At 31.0% G+C, this 17852-nt stretch overlaps 1 protein-coding gene across 1 annotated transcript; it reads right to left on the bottom strand.

The window, feature by feature from the left end:
- Positions 1 to 7041: 7041 nt before the first annotated feature.
- Positions 7042 to 16055, bottom strand: LOC108770129 (uncharacterized). Its single transcript, XM_018521457.1, has 7 exons — positions 15804 to 16055; positions 14349 to 14485; positions 11133 to 11318; positions 10613 to 10729; positions 10001 to 10088; positions 8868 to 9006; positions 7042 to 7599 (listed from the first exon to the last, which is right to left on the bottom strand). The coding sequence occupies exons 1-7, from the start codon at positions 15844 to 15846 to the stop codon at positions 7389 to 7391; spliced, it is 921 nt and encodes a 306-aa protein (XP_018376959.1). The 5' UTR covers positions 15847 to 16055; the 3' UTR covers positions 7042 to 7388.
- Between the last annotated feature and the right edge of the window lie 1797 nt (positions 16056 to 17852).

Genomic DNA, 17852 nt, shown 5'->3' with positions numbered 1-17852 from the left:
AGGAGATAGATAGATAGATAGATAGATAGATAGAGAGGGGGAGATAGATAGATAGATAGATAGAGAGAGAGGGAGAGAGGGAGAGAGGGAGATTGATTGATTGATTGATCTTTATTAGCTCCAATAGCTACATTGTATATACAATCCTATAACATACAATCTAATATAATATCGAATTATTCAAACTGCCAGACTTATACCCACATTGCACTATCCCTTTCTACTTCTAATATATGGCACTAGTACTCTCGTAAAGCTTTTTAATCTTTTTTTTCTTTCTTATTTCATTTAGTAAATTATCGTACATTTTAAACCTATCATATAACAATATTCTCTGTTCCTCTTTAATTTTATCTATTAATATGTATATTACCTTCTAATCTTGTTTCTCCTTTCTCCTTTCTTACTTGCTCTATCTTATTTTTTTTAAATAACCCGGGCAGTCGCCATTTATTATTTTATGTATCAAAATAGAAACATTGCATTCAATTCTTTCCTTAATTCACATAAATTGCAATGCCTCAAGCATGTCTTCAATTCTTGTCCTATAATTGCACCGTAATATAATTCTTATCCCTTTATTTTGTAATTTTTGTGAGTACTGCACATTATAATCACTTAAACTCAGTAATATAGAAGAACAATATTCGAATAACGGAACAGTTATTGCTTTATATACAATGCATGTATGGTGTCAAATTCATACTAATTCGGCGAAATGCCCCCAATTTCGATCCTATTTTTTTCCCTAGATAATTAACATGTACTGCGTAAAATTCAGATTTCTATCTATAATGACACCTAAGTATTTAATTTTACTAACCACTTCTAATACTGTGTTTCCTAGTTTTATTTTTATATTGCTTTGCGTTCCTTTTTTTCCTAATATCTCTAACTAGCATAACATTGATTTTATTAACATTTAATTTCAAGTCAATTATTTTTCAACCATCCCTCAATTTTTGCATCTGCTTATTATATATTTATTTCTTGGCTTAAATAACCTATTGTACATATTAGTGCATCATCTGCGAATGATCTAATTTCACAATTGCCAAAAATGAGAGAGAGAGAAAGAGAGAGAAAGAGAGAGATAGTCAAACAATTTATAAATCTATGTTTTTGTAAAGATAATGTAGGTAATTTTTTGTGGAAGATAATGGTTGCATAAAATTCTGCAAATTTTATTTGTGAAAAATATAAAATTTATAAAACATTATTGTTAAATTTTTGTCAAATAAATGTTATTTAAAGGCATAACTTCTGCATGTTTATAAAAAGATTGAATTAACATTCCGTGTTAATTTATTGATCTTCATGGCAATATATTCTGCATGTTTATAAAAAGATTGAATTAACATTCCGTGTTAATTTATTGATCTTCATGGCAATATGTAGATATATAAATCAATCAACATTATTTTCAAAGACATTTCTAGATTATTAAGATAACACGTGACAAAAATAAACACAAAGTCAAATATTAAAGTAAAAATAAAGTCAGGTTGTTTCATATGTGTAATACAAATCAAAATAATATTTATTTAACCATTGATATTTCTTAATGCTTGTATACCCAAATTCTACCTATTAAAACTACAAATCTGTCAAAACATAAACCCAATCTATCAACTTTTTCACAAGGATTCTCTTCAGGCAACCCGGGCATTATTGTGTTCACCCAAATAAATTTTCTGGGAGTCCGTACCGCGGTAGAATAGACATGCTTTTCGCTTGTCTGCTCAACAATGCGTGACATAGTCTGTGATAAAAATATGGAACTTATTTCTGCAATTGTTATACATCATAATTAAACAATGTAATATATAACTAGTTGTATCATAAAATTGTCAAATTAAATTAATTTAGATTATATATCGTAATACTTTTCTGACTTAAAATCATCAAATTGACGATCACAGTTGAGCACAGTTAATTTAATTATTTTACAAGTATCTAAAAATAAAATATTAAAAAATATATTTTGTTAGTTAAAATAGTAGGAAAAGGACGAATCATCTATGTGGTCTAAATGACATCGCGCTCGACACTTCGAACTAACGAGTTCGAAGGACGAAAGGCGGCGGTGGTGGGCGATTCGCTGCAACCACGGTCGTTTATTAACTCAACCCCCTGCGGTGAGATATCACGCGCGACATAACTTACGCTTGGACAGGGTTGCAAACTATACTACACATACAGAGCAGGGATTACCGTACATAACGACGCTAAGGTTATGGTGTTACATGCGGATGGTGGAGCGGCACCGGTGTCCAGTGACTCCCATGTCTGCTTGTTATCCGGACCGCCCCGTCGTTATCTGCAATTACCCCAAAACAGCCCCTAGTTTATAAATTATAGGCCGTCTCCATACCCCGCCGCCGCACACTGTGCCTCCCCCTTCCTCCCTTTAGCTCTTCTGCCGTTCTCCGCTCTTCGCGCGCGAACCATCCCTATCGGATCCAGCGGTACATCTGTCATCAAACGCGGCCAATTACGTTCAATTATCCCGGTCACCGCCGCCGTGTTATCGCCGTGAGCGTGTATCATCCAACGCGTACAGAATAAATTTCTGGCCAATTAAACGAAATTGTGCCATGATAATTGCTAATTAGGTATGCGTCAGCCAATTACAAACGCGATTGAATCGCGAATATCGGTATCAACTCTTTTCCTGCGGTTTCTTTCTTCTTATTTTCCCCCGGTAACGTTTGTTACTATTATTATTTATAAATTGTACAAAAAAATGTAATACACTTTTTGTGCTGTCCGATCGCATTTTCTCGAGAGTTTTTCAGACTCGTTTGATTAGATATTAAATTGGCGGAATAATCGCGCGTCACGCACAGTTATAATCCGTGCTACAAGAAATAATCCTAGTTGAGAGAAGCAGCTATTTCTCCGGTCGCAAGTACCCACAGGGTGTAAAAGGTCCTGGATGCGCTCGCAGGCGACAATACGATCATCTTGTCGTGCGCCATTGTTGCGAGAGATTTCAATGGACATTGCAACAATGAGCCGTTGACGACGGTGCGTCGCATTGCGCAAAGGGAGCCATGCGGGGACTCCCCACGGCTAGCATAAGCCTGCTTGACTGTACTTTTCACGCCCTTCCACGACGCGAGATTATTATATCTCCGACCCTTCACACGGCGAACACCAAATAGACATCTGCTTTCAAAAGGCGTAATACCCATGTATATAAAATAAAACGCAATTACATGAGGTGTATAAATATTTTGCTTTTCCAATATTAAATATTATACTGTCTTTTTTTTGAAGATCTCATCAATAACCATTTTCGTAAATATTACAGAATCAGTCGAAATAAACATGAAATAATTAAACATTATTTAAAAAATAATTATTTTCAAATAGTTGATTATCATACTTTTCTGGTTTCTCCAAGAACGCAACAGTTGCAAAAATAATGTGTTATTTTTCTCAAACTACGAGAGTGTCATAATTGATAAAATTTTAATATAAATCATTGTGGATGTGATGTGTACATACAATGCACGATTGAGTGAACTTGTATAACAGCCTTTATTTTATCAATATGATACAATTTTAATAGACTTATGATACACTATGATACGTGAAACCGGAATCCATCTCCCTGTTTTCGCGATTTTCGCGGTAATGCATTATAATAATTGTTACAAGATTTAACTGCTGCTATAGGTCAAGCGATATGATTCATAATTTGACGTCATTCCACCGTAAAAACGATGCGATTCAGCAATTTAAGTCAATACGCATTGCTCTCATTTCCTTCATTGTTTCACAAAAAAGAGAAATGCGAAAATCGTTAAGAGATCTTCCGAATGTGCTCATTAATTTATATTACTGTGAGACATAAGCCGCTAAATCGCGCCGCTAACTTCCTTAATCTACTATTCGTTAATATCTATGGTATAAGATTGACTGTAGCACAAAAATACATTTTTATAATTATAGCTAGACCTTGCTCGTGTTGTAGTATCACGATACCGCGAGCACGCATGATGTCCATTCGATCTTTCCAATTTTTTTGGTTCAGAGACTAGTTTTTTGTTTATTTTGTAATTATAAGAAGAGATGGTAGAAATTCCAGAAGATGTAATAAACTTAATTGTGTAGTATATTTTTTATACGACAGGCAACGTGTTTGCTTCAAAAGCGAATTTACCTAGTCTAGATTTACCATATATATTGCTTTTAATTAAAAAAATGCATGTTTATTTGCATTTACTGCAAAGTACTTATTGAAGAATAGATTAAAGATCGTCTATTGATATTTTAATCTTTTTTTAAATCCTGTAAATCGTCACGATACTCGCACAATCAATGCTGCCGGCCACATTCACGAATCGACGATTGACAAATCTTGGAAATACAACATACGATATTCGTAATATATTTACATACGAAGTAACTTTAATATGCATTTGGAAGACAGAGGTTTATATGTTATGCATATATCGATAAGTTTTTCTTTATATATGTATATCTATACGAGATATATAATTATGTTCGCCCGTAAATATGTATAATTTTTAATGCACGCGCGAACGCATACATCTTACACTTAGGTACGTTAATTCGCTAATAATTATATTATTTATCGCGCGCCGTCGCCAGCGATCAGCTATTTTCAACGTATAAATTAACTGTCTTTTATCATTTTTCATATATATCTTATAAGTGATAAAACTTCACAATATAATAACGACGTTACATCATAATTTAAATAAATATATAAAGTGTTACAGTAGTTTTGAATTTTATATACGCCAGGATATCACCGAAATAAATTATCCGTAGATCTCTAAAATTACAAGTTTACGAAACTTTAAAAATTCTTAGAAAAAATTTACTGTAAAATATAGAATACTGGAATAAGAAAACTTCTGTGAGAAGCGATCAAAACAAGATTTCGTGTATGAATAAGAATAAATTTTAAAATTGTTTTCGTATAAAAGTGAACATTTTACTCATAATATATAATCATAGCTTCAAGATTAATATATTTACGTATGTAACATATTGTATGAATTCGTGCGCACACGCGCCGATAAAATTGTAAATCAAATAGAAATATTTTCATGGCGTATCTTTGTATTCATTCTTATTACAAAGTTTATTATTACATTTCTTAAATTGACATATTCCGAATAAATATTCCGAAGAAGATTTGATAAACATATACAGCAAGTATATGTATACATATGTATATATAAAATCGGGAAAGTTATTTTTAAAAAATAATTCGTTACAGTAACTTTTTATATTTGTAAAATGTGTTATATTCGTAAAATGTTATATTTATAAAATGACGTTTTTATAAAGTGGTATCCAATTGGGTATGTCGCTAATTAACCAGTTCAATATGAGATCTATAGTGATCTTATAGTTAAATAATTGCAACGTGGCCGAACATAACATTCTCTTTTTTTTTAAAACTTGTTTATGCACGTTCCATACGTGTGTGATATATTGTGTAATTTATAAATATACAAAATAATGATTATATTCGTTATCCAAACAAATGGTTATCCAACAAATGTAAGTACATTTTACCATCACTGTCACTAAAAAAAAAAAATATAAAATAATTGTTGTTATTAAAAAAAGTAACTATAACGGTAACGGTGTTACTTCCCAACTTTGTATATATTATATACATATATATACACAATTTCTTACTTTGTATTATGTAAAGTCAAGCGAGTAATATTTATGATCAACTTGCAAACTAGTTTGAATCACAATCCATCTTCATTTAAGACATAAACAGCAACAAAAAAATAATTAATTAATTATATTTTATATATTTACATATTGAATATCTTATTGTTAGACTTAAACTCGCACATTGGTAATTTACGAGACTACGTTATAGAGAGTAAAACATAATTAAATAGAGTACAATTAGTGTAAAAAATGGGAAAGAATCTGTAAATTATGGACTGCTATGTACAAGATAATTAAGGCGTCACATTGAAATGTATTAACATTTCTAATACACTCTCATTAATGGTAATCTAGGTATACCCGCTATCTAACAACGTTAGCTGCCGAAAAGGACCACCTTATATCTCCGAGATATCGAAGTCTTATTTCAATTTCTTTATATGAATTAATCCAAGTTAATATTATTATCTCTCTATACTATATTTGTTATTACTATATGTATATAGTTACTACTATATACCTATAATAATGTTCGCGAAGGATAAAGATACATTATATTGTAAGAGTTACGCCGAGAGAAACAATTTAATTATCTTAATCGTATGTTGTAAGTATTTCTCAGAAATTTTGCAGAACATTAAAATATATGTTTTTGGGCATTCTAAAAAATTATGCAAAATTTGAATTACTTGTAATCAATAAAATTATTGTAATAAATATGTACGTGACTGATAAAATTTTTAAGTATTTTTCCAATGCTTATACAAATGTAATGATGTGTAGATTAATATCTACAAGTTGGAAAGCCTAATTGATACAACCATCCGAGTTTGCGATTATGAATGTCATTTCTTTAAATCTCAAAAACAATGGTGTTGACATTCGATGCGATTGATATGTCGCGCATATATTAGAAATGAAATTCCATTATCATTTTGTTTTTTACGGTTTTGACACTTTTATAATACTTACTGCATGAATTGGTAATATCTAATTTCATGTGTGTATATTATGCATTAATATGCAACTGTTTCAATTATAAAATCGGTAAATGTTGTGAACGTTATAAACATCAAGATATTTTTATAATTATAAAGATATGAATAATCTATAAGAAAATGTAAAACAAAGATTTTCTTCAAAAATTAATTTTTAAATATAATTACTTAAGCAAATTAAGTAATAACAATTTTTTAAATGACAATAGAATAAACCTCAATACTAATTAATAAAAATTAATATTATTTTATAGTATATAGTAACTGTTGTATTGCAACTATTATAGTATAGTGCAACTGTTATTTTTTTAAGTTATCAAAAAAGTAGTTTAAAATATTCTTTAATGTTTATAATAGGATATCCTGGATATGTACTTGGATACATCTTTCTAAAAGATATCTTACGCGATATCCTGTTTCACGGAACCAGCTCTGAGCTGGACTTCAATTTAATTGTTAATGGACTCATTAGGTATTTTCAAAGATAATCGTTGATTCATTCCGTGATAATTACAAGAAACGTTGATATGTGTGTTATATTCAAGTCTACAAATAAAAAAGAAATATCCGAAAGATAAAATTTCGGAAAAAAACAAACCTTTTTCCGAATGACTAGTGTTGGGAAAAACTACGTGTCACTCGCGAACGGCGTCGATTTTTGGCGATACGTGTTTTTTTTGGCATCGGTGTGACAGTGGGATCCCCGGATATTACTTATTCCATCGTGTCGTATTTAACCTTCTTCACCTTGAAGTATCGGTAGGCCGCGTAACCGGTGATCGTCAGGAGAACCGCAGCAGCCAACGTGGAACCGACTGCAACTGGCGCAGTCTCATCTCTGTTGGCCCGCGCGCTCAGGGAGGTGCATGAAAACTCGACAGCAAACTCGTTGTTTTTGAACTTGAATGGTTGCAGCTTCATGTCTCTGAAATGTTCCATTTTTATAAATATTAATGATAATAGTATTTTTCTACAGGTTCTAAGAATAGATCAAATTAAGAAAAGATTAATAAACCGATAAGAGCCCATGCAAAAGCTTCAATAGTGTTGATGCTTCTTGATCCTGTAAATCTTTTCCATTTGGTTTATTTATTGTTTCTATCAGTCTAAATTTCTAAATATTGGAAATCAAATTTGGTTTCATCTTGTCACATCGCAATTATCGATCACTTTTTTATCTTTGACACGCATATTATAGATACTACACGTCATCACGGCGCATCTCATTGTATCTTTGTCAGTCTTCTTTGTGTATAATTGTTAATTGTGTAAAATAAATGAACTTGTTTGTTAATGTTCACTAATTGATTATCGATTCCCGTTAATAGTCTCTTTGCCAAGTGACCACTATTTCTTTTACTGTTCTTATCTATCTATATTGGACGTCAATATTTATATCAAATGGCGTTTTTTTATGTAATTATGTTGAAATGGCTTAATTTTGTGACTTGAAGAATCTCATATACTACTATAAACTTGCAATACGAGGTACTAGATCCTGCTATCAGTTAGTATTAAGTTAGTATCATTATGTAAATTTGCATTAAAGATAGCCAAAAACCATAGTCGAAATGTTTGTGATATGTAGGTATCATTTAATGAATTTTAATGTAATAAATATTTATAATCGTGCATTGACTTTGGATCTGGGCTCTTATCGATTATTAATCTTTTTTTAATATCTAAAACATTCTCTTTTTATAACAATATTATTATACAAATTACAAACAGGAATGAAAATTTGTTCAATACACAATAATATATTACTTATATTAGCAGCACATAATATTAACCTGTGAGGGAATTCTATATTTAGACAAAATGGCTAATCGATTTTGATAAATTTTATGATAAGAAGGTTACTTTCGATATTGATTTGACTTTCATATCGATTTACGTTTAGTTTCAACACTTATAGAAATCTAATATTAACCAATTTAATATCAGCCAATTTATTACTGAAAGATAGTAATTAATTACTTATTTGAGGTACTAAAGGAACTGAATAATAGTACTTTTAATACTTAAAATAAGTAATTAATTATTGTCTTTCAGTATTAGATTTCTGTAAAGGAAATATAAGATAAAATTAAATTTACTTCGGCTAAATTGAAATTTTGTGTCTGATTCACTGTATAAAGTTAAAATACCATTTTTGTCTGTAAGATTACTTCAATAATACTTTAGAATTACCTCAAAAGTACGCTGGCATAATTTTTGCCGTCGGTGAGTGGAATCTCGGTTTCTTCGGAACAAGCGTACGATTTTCCAACTGGTGTGGGAAATAGCATGGAGCTGTGTTTCTGGCCAGTACTTAGTCGAATAGTCTTATCTAAAATATCGATAAAATAGTGAATTTAATATTTACAATTAACAATATATTACCCAATTCTTCTTGCAAACATATGTCAAATATTATATACATCCTTAATAATTTTTAATTTATAATCTTTTTTCTGATAAAAGCAGTTTTTTACGATAAAAGCAATATAATCTGTTCAAAGTAATATAATATATTTTCAATCTATACAATAATTTAATATATTCAAATTAAAAAATAAAAACGATAGAGCTACGAGCCGAGCTAGATATTTAATGCTAAACTAATATAAACAATACATACAATTTCAAATACAGACCAATCCCTATTTGAGTCATTCTCAATGTTAAATAATTTATAAAATTTCAACGGTGCTCCTATTATAAAATTGAACAGCGTAGATTGTAAAAATAATATTAATTAGAAAAAGATAATACTTGCTCATTATATTGTAATTAATCCATACTTGTCATCCTTAAAAATAAATGGAGCTAATTGTTATATCGATTCGAGTTTGAGCATCGTAAGTGGTCAATATTTAAAATGTGGTAAAGTCGAGTGTACACTTTTCATTTGAAAGAAAAAAGATCACAAATTAGTAATAAAATAAACTGGGGAAAGTGTTTGTGTTCTATTCTGCACAATTGAGTCAAATTATTTTTTAGAAAACAGGAGCGATGTATATTTATTTTTTATATACAAAAAATTAAACATTGAGAATGACAAGGGTCGAAACGTCTGTATTTGAAATTATATCTATTGTTTATATTAATTTAGCATTAAACATCTAGCTCGGCTCGTATTCTTATTGTTTTTATCTTTTAGTTTAAGTTATTTGAGCCGTTATTAATTGTAATATATTCAGTACAAATTTTCAATAAAAAACAATTTGAGTTTAGTTATTAAAAATAAGTCAAACGTACGCGATTTCATACTATTGCATTTTATAAAACATTCGTACAAAATAATAAAACTATGGAAAAACCAATAATTTGACTGCGCTTACTTGGCTGAGCAATGTGTTCGAAATGTTTGTCACTGGAGTTATAGGTCAGTTCGATTTTCTCGACGTACCAACGTTCACCACCGGGTGTCTGGAAAGTAAAATCATTTGTCTCGTTCAATATAGCGAGAAAATTTTACGAAACCGATTATCTTTTAACTTATACAAAAATTAAGATTACTAGAAGATCAAAGACAATATAACGTGATATATTCCTAAATACTTTGCTATATAAGTAACATTTTATATTGCTCGATATCTATCTTTTTCTAAGAGAAAAAAAGAGAAAGAAAAAAAGGAAGAAAGAAAGATAGAAAGAGAGGGATGTAACTTTTAATAAATTTCGACTATTTTTATTCCTCATGTTACTCGAATCGAAGCATAATTTGAGGTGGAATATCGTGATAGCTTTTAGCACGCAATCAATGATATGAAGGTGGAAATGAAATGAACTATATCTTGATGAAAGGGTCACTTATCGATTTTCGCAAGAAGCAGCTGCACTGTGTCTGGTAATCCCCTTAATTTATCCCTTGTATAATTGTCCCTTGACCCAAACAATTATCTCTCAACATAGCTGTGAAAAGAAATATGATATTATGTATAAAAGATTACCTTAGCGAAGCTCCAAGATAGTACAAAGGCTTTCCATTTTAATGACATTGTCACCGTGTTTTCATTATCGCAATTTCCGGTCACAGTTGCATCGTCAGGTACGTAGATATCCGCTTCCTGGAAATAAATATCAATTATATAATTACCTATATTCTTGTTCTTCACAGTTGCATCGTCAGGTACGTAGATATCCGCTTCCTGGAAATAAATATCAATTATATAATTATCTATATTCTTGTTCTCACACTGAAAAAAAAAAATAGTCAATTTTAATAAATATTTAGTTCAATACTACCAACTAAACATTTACTTACAGTAAATAAATATTTGTTGAGTGAAAAAAAAGATTGTTAAATCAAATTAATATTTCTTATATCAAATAAATATATCTTTATATTTAATACATATTTAGTTGGCAGTATTCAACTAAATATTTATTAAAATTGACTATATTTTTTTTCAGTGCAATAATCAAACATTTCCTTCTTCTTTCGAAATTTAATTTATATATAATTCTTACTTGATCTTCGCCGAGTTTTGTCCGATACTTGACAGTAATAAGCGCATCTACTTGAAGAAGAATGCAAGCTTGTCCATTGCTTCCGTCCAGCCGGTACAAGGGTTGCTCCGTGGAAAACGGTTTGTGCGTGGTCGACGTAGTTGAGGGCACAATCGTGGTTGTTTTAAGTTCGGAATTAACTATTGGCTTTAAAAAAAGATTACGATATATAATAGGATTAAAAAGAGAATATTATTTATTTATAAAACGAAACAATAAAATTATCTATATTGGCTCATAAAAAATTATCAATGAAAATTGTTTCATAGAATTTTTATTATCTAAAAAATTTGTCTTCTTTTTCTCTCTCTCTCTCTCTCTCTCTCTCTCTCTCTCTCTTTCTTTTGACATCAATAAAATTTTTATTAGTAGTTTTATTCTAGAAAGATACTTCCGCTTAAAAGTTTATGACCTTCTGTAGAAGGTCATTTGTTATTGCAACATAAATGTGACAAGTTTTGCAATAACAATTTTTTATTATAATAACAACTTTGTAAGTGACTAATAATTAATATAAGAGCATATAATATAAGTCAACATTACAACATATATACATTTGCAACTACGAAGAATAAGAAAGATATGAAACAACATCAAAGTCGATGCGGGTGGCAATAGTAAAAGTTTCCACTAGAATGCTACCGAAGTCTTTGCACGATGACGTCACATAATACCATCGAAATGTCAAGAGGTACAAAAGCAGCACACATCGGACGTTATAAAAGCTTAACGCCAAAGAGGTTAACAAATCCATTGTAAATCTATTGAGTTAAGCGCAAGCTTGTGTAAAAACTCAGAAAAATATCGAATTTAATAAAGTTATAAAATTTATAAAGTTTCTACCTTGCCAAGGAATTTTTGAAACTTAACAATCTTTTATTTTCCTGATGTTAAAAATAGTTTTTTAAAACTCGTAATTGATTGATTATTGTTAAATTAAATTAAACACATTGTTTACCGATTTAATTTTTTAAATTTAGATATTTTATAATCCCGTTAATAAAAAATTATAATTTTTTTTATAATGACGGAAAAATGATTTAAGAATGCGAAATGTCAGAACTTTGTTTCACAATTTTATAGATGGCTTAAGTGGTTCTAACTTTGTATAAAAATATTAATATGGAAACAGTCTGAATACACACACACACACACACATAAATAAACTGTCACATATTAAAAATTTCCGTTATCTAATATTATGTCAAAGTATAAATACATTTATAATAGCAATACCATAATGTCTTACACAACTATTTTTCGTTTTTTAATTCTTTGATCTTTGAATATTCAAAGAGTTAATTTTTTCCCTACAAGAATATTTTATTGAGTAAAATCAAATTTTTAATTAAATATTTTTTTAATTAATATATGTACAGTTTAACAATGTAAATATAAAATATTTTATATAAATATCTTTATATCTTTAAAAACGAATATTCCTTAATTCTTTACTCTTATTTTAACCGTCGCATTGCGAAATATCGCGACGGTAAAATCTTCATTTAGAGGTCGTAAAGGTGCTAGTGGCATTTACAGCCGGAAGTTATATGATTATCATGCGACAGCGATGAAATGTAAATTGTACATACAGCGCGTATTGTTCAACGAAATATTTGCAAGCAGCAACAGGCTACGTTCAATAAAATTGATAAACAAGTTGATATGAGAGATTAGATCGAGATGATTCCATTTCCTTCATGACATTTTATGACTGAAGCAAATCTAGCTAATCTGTGTGTGTGTGTGTGTGTGTGTGTGTGTGATAGCAATGATTTATAAAGATTAATACAGAAAATTGTAAATATCCTCACTGAGAGAAAAATGTTTGGTATTTGTAACTATAATTACTATAATTATGATTATTACTGCTATAATAATAATAACAGTAACTATGTATATAGTTCTAGCAACAAATGTATATAGTTGGCAACCTAAAATGACTATAATTATAGTTATTATAACCATAAAATAGTTGAAATTACTATAAAAATGATTCAAGTGACTATAATTTTATAATTATATTTTGGGACGACCGTATTTTTTATGATTGTCTCTAAAGTCACATTAAAAAAATATTTTGTTTGGGAAAGATTAGCCTAGACGTTATCACAATATGTAGAAAATTAACCTTCTCTTATATTTCCATTTAATACGGTCTCCTCGTGTTAGAATTTTATTTTTATCGTTTGCCTTTTTGCATATACATACGTATAAGTTACAATTAGCGTCAAGTGTGAACATTAAAACACAAGAGTAGATTAAGGGGCAGTGAAATAAGGTCAAGGTTTAGCCAAGAGCTATATGAAAGTTTTGATAAGGTTGCTTCACGTATAATAGTACTATAACGCTCCTTTATGAATTCCACGCATTATCATACACGTTATAACGATGGCATAAAACCGCCATTGTGGTTGCATGGCATAAGGTTAGCTTTGAAAAAGCACAGATCCTTGGGCGTGTTCGGGTTCCCATCTGGGTATTTTCCGGTTGTCGTGTCATCCCTGTTTAACGTTTAATAAACAACAAGGATGAAAAAGAACCTGGGTTGTACTTGGAGTGGAGATCAGAACACAGCCCCTATTGCAGATATTTTCAAATTTTTTCTGAAAATGAGAACGCACATAATTGCGCAGTATCATATAATCAAATAATAATGCCAGACACTATCTTTCTTAGGGAGCGTTAATTATCGGATTTGAGCCTTAGGTTAAGTAAGCTACCGTAATAAGCGGTAATACGATTACGCGCAGATTTAGTAATGCAGCTTGCGTATATAGGAGCGGTCGCCGCCCACTACTGTAAGGACATTAGCATGTATATGTATATGCACGGATATACACGATCCAATGTGGTACTTTTTTTTCCCTTCGGCGGCACGTTTCCACGAATCCATTTAAATGATTACTCCTGCGTGTAGGTATATAAATCGCTGTATTTCTAAAAGTGCCATATTGGTCACTGAAAGGAGTACTGTATATATATGTATATATAATTATATTATAATTTTTTAAAATTAAAAAAAAGTCCCAAATGGTCGTTTATAATGCATAAAATTTGAAAAAAATTAGGTTATAATTTTATGTGAGAAAAAACAGAGAGAGAGAGAGAGAGAGAGAGAGAGAGAGAAATTATTATAATTGATAAAGAGTGAAAGTATTAAATAAATTTGTTTACCAAGGGTAACCTCGTTCTCGGAGTAGGGTAGTCCACGTAGACTTTCGGCATTCTGCGTGTAGTATAACGTTGTTCGTCCACTTGTCGCGGCATCGGCGAAGGAACAGGGACACTAAACGCTATGCCTGAGACACACCCTGTCGAAAATGATTTCAATAAAATAATTATGTCGCAATACATCGCACCGTACACATATAGTAGTTTTGTAAAGTTTAAAGTAAATTAGAAAAATTCGTAAAACGCGCACTATCAAAAATTTATTATCTAATTTACAACATTTATGTTTTTCGCTATTTTTATATTGAATATTTAATCAAGAATGTAACTTTCAATTCTTAATTGTTTCAAAAAATTTCCTCGTGTTTTCCAATTAAGTACAGAAATTAGAGTTAAGAAGGAAGGGTGAGAAAACACGTGCGAAATTTGAAAGTATACCGAAAAATCAAATGAAATAATTTCTATCAAATGTTCGATTAATACAATATAATCAAAAATAATTTTATTTTTCGGAATATTTAGGAAGCATTGCCAAACATGATAATTTAGTAATAATTAGCATTTAGTAATAATTACTGAATATTTAGAAAAGTGAAAATGTTTCTTGTTATGTTAACCAAACATTTGATTGAAATTATTTTACTCGATATTTGATAGCTATTACCAGATCTTTTTTCATTAATGTATCTTATAATATAAAAATATATTTACATATTTAGATTATAAATTATATTTATATCTTTAATCATAAGAAAGAAGCACTCGCATGACTTATCTAAAAGTTGTTAACTCATGACATTTTATTAAAATAACATTTATCACGTCAAAACGCAATTATTTGTCTTCCTTCAACATTCACATACTCAAATCAATAATATCTACGGTATTAGAGTCACATAATTACATAATTAAAATGCTAAGAAAGTAATACCTCGAAAACTATGCATACAATAATAAATTCCATTGAAATTAAAGTACATCGATACACATTGAAAGTACTACTAATTTTGATTATTTTTTTTCATGACGGATAACGTAGACGTAGAAAATAATTTTAATAAGTTTTTTCATATATCCAGTTCTTGACGTTTGATACTTTTCATGAGCCTTTGACATGTCATGTGGAACGAGAAACAATTCTGTGCATATCTCTTATCGTTTCATATATATTTTTAGCTTATTCTACTCTTCTTTTCACGTACTCAAAACACCTGAGTAACCACGAGAAAACTCGCTCACGTAATCGTGGTAGGACTTTTTTTTCATTCGAATGAAATAATGTCTTCAATGCATCTAATAAGACTCAAATGGCGCGATTTGGCAATTATACTTGGCGCATCCTCGTGATCACGACAGGCACGACTTCGCTTTTTACGATAATAATGAAAACACATATCAATGCACTCCCTTCCTGACCAGAAAGAGTTCACGACTTTTTCTCGACTTGAGAAAACTCACACAATAGAAAAATCGCCCTGCAGTGTTCGCCCCGACGTGCCATTACGCTGCCGCCGCTGATTCTACTTCTTGATGCACTTCCTGATGAAATGAAACGAAAGAAGGAGGAAGGATATATTGTTACACGGAAATATCTGTATAAAATCGCGCCCGATACGTATGCCGGGACGGTTGCTCGGTGGCGACGTTCGCGAGGCTTGTGAAGAGAAGCGAGAGAAAGCTCGGGACCGTGGATGGATCGATAGGACGGCTTTCAGCATGCGCTACTACACGGCTGCCGCTCTGCACAACGCGATGGAAAAAGCACTACTCCGACCACCGGTGCCACCACCGCCGTTTCCCCGCCGATGACGTCGTCGTCGTCGGCGTCGGCGTCGGCGTCGGCATCGGCGTCAGCATCGACGTTAGCATCAGCCGTCTCGCGTTGTCAGAGACTGTTCATTCACATTAGGAGTGCATCGAATCTACGTGCAACCCAAGGAACACACCAAGTCAAGAGAAAGTCAAAATTACTTTATTTTTAAGTCATAATCAAGTCAAAATGATAATTTTTTTTTAATTATAAAATTTGGCTGTTTATTGATGATAAGAATCAAGATAAAGTATTTCGATATTTATTGACTTTGTATGTTCCTTGGAAAGATTTCTTGGAAATTTTGCGCAAGCATAAATATAAAAATGATATTAAGACAAAACTTACGGGTTTTTCGCCAAAATCCTAAAATCCTTATGAGTCAATTCTAAGCAGAATCATAAAACTCGTAACGTATTCTCGTAAAACTTGCAAGAATTACTTATGACTAGTATTCTAATTTTATGCGTATATATCGTAAGACATAAATATCTACGATTTCTTGTAAATTTTATGGCTAATAAGAAGCTGTCTGTAAAATATATTAATTGTATGAAGGTATAAGCATTAAAAAAATTCTTACAAGCTTACAAGAATAAGTATATGTTACGAGTCTTACGATTCTGCTTAGAATTTAGACATTAGTTTGTTGTCTGCGCTTTTTCGTTTCGCCGAAAATTCGAGAAAATTGTTTAATTTTAGCTTTTTTCGCTCCTTTTGTCAGTAGAAACTAAAATCTTTATTGTAATTTTTTCTCACTTTGGCATACATCGAGAAATAATTTTGCTCGAAGAAATAAATCGAGAATTTATAATATTTGCTTCACAAGTAATTCCATTATTCGCTTCCAATAATTTTCATATTTGCGTGCGCTCGTTATTAATGATAGGGATCTGAGATGTGTATCTTTTCAGGGAAAAATAAAAGAATTAAGTTATAATAAAGGGAAAGTTTAAATTTTTTACTCGCATAAATTCCCCTGTTGAAAGAAAGATATAATCTCGTGTTCCGTACAACCTATTTCAAAACTTTTCTAATCATAAACACACCGGGTGTCACATAATAGCTCGTGTGTAAGCTCCGACAGAAACTTTCGCTACTTTTTCATCTTCGCTGCAGGCGAAGACGTGATGGGGCACAGGCACGATGTAGTAGTACAACTGGGTCTTGCTACAGACAAATACACGCGGGATCTTAGAGGTCGTATTTCGGTGACCTGCCGTGGGCGATTCGTTATTCGAAAGTTCGAAATCCTGTCGAACTTTCAATCTCTTTTCGAATTAGGAAAACGTGCGGTTTCCACAGAACATCTTAAAGATTCCATTATTACGACTTACGAAAATTACGTGCAGCGTGATGTGAATGCATAATGAATTGTATCTGAAACCTTTCATATCTATATTGTATCCTCTCTAAATTCTTTGGAGTAGAATATCGTTTTGAAGAGTGAAAATTTGTTCTTGAAAAAGAGTAGCTCAATTTTTAAAGTAAAATTTCACTCTACAGAGTGTGAGATTCACTTTAAAAGTTGTAGAAAATTTATATTGTATTCTATGTTGTGTATTTATAAGATATCTGTATATCCAGTGCAATTGCTTGATAGATTTTTCCTCTCTTGTAACATTTTCCCAAACAAAAAGCTTATATTTGTCGTCGTTTAAAGTTATTTGACGTTTTTATTGTCGATTTACGTATTT

This window comes from Trachymyrmex cornetzi, unplaced genomic scaffold (genome assembly GCF_001594075.2).
Source record: "Trachymyrmex cornetzi isolate Tcor2-1 unplaced genomic scaffold, Tcor1.1 scaffold99, whole genome shotgun sequence".
NCBI lineage: Eukaryota > Metazoa > Arthropoda > Insecta > Hymenoptera > Formicidae > Trachymyrmex > Trachymyrmex cornetzi.
This window is presented reverse-complemented; position numbering and strand designations above follow the sequence as displayed.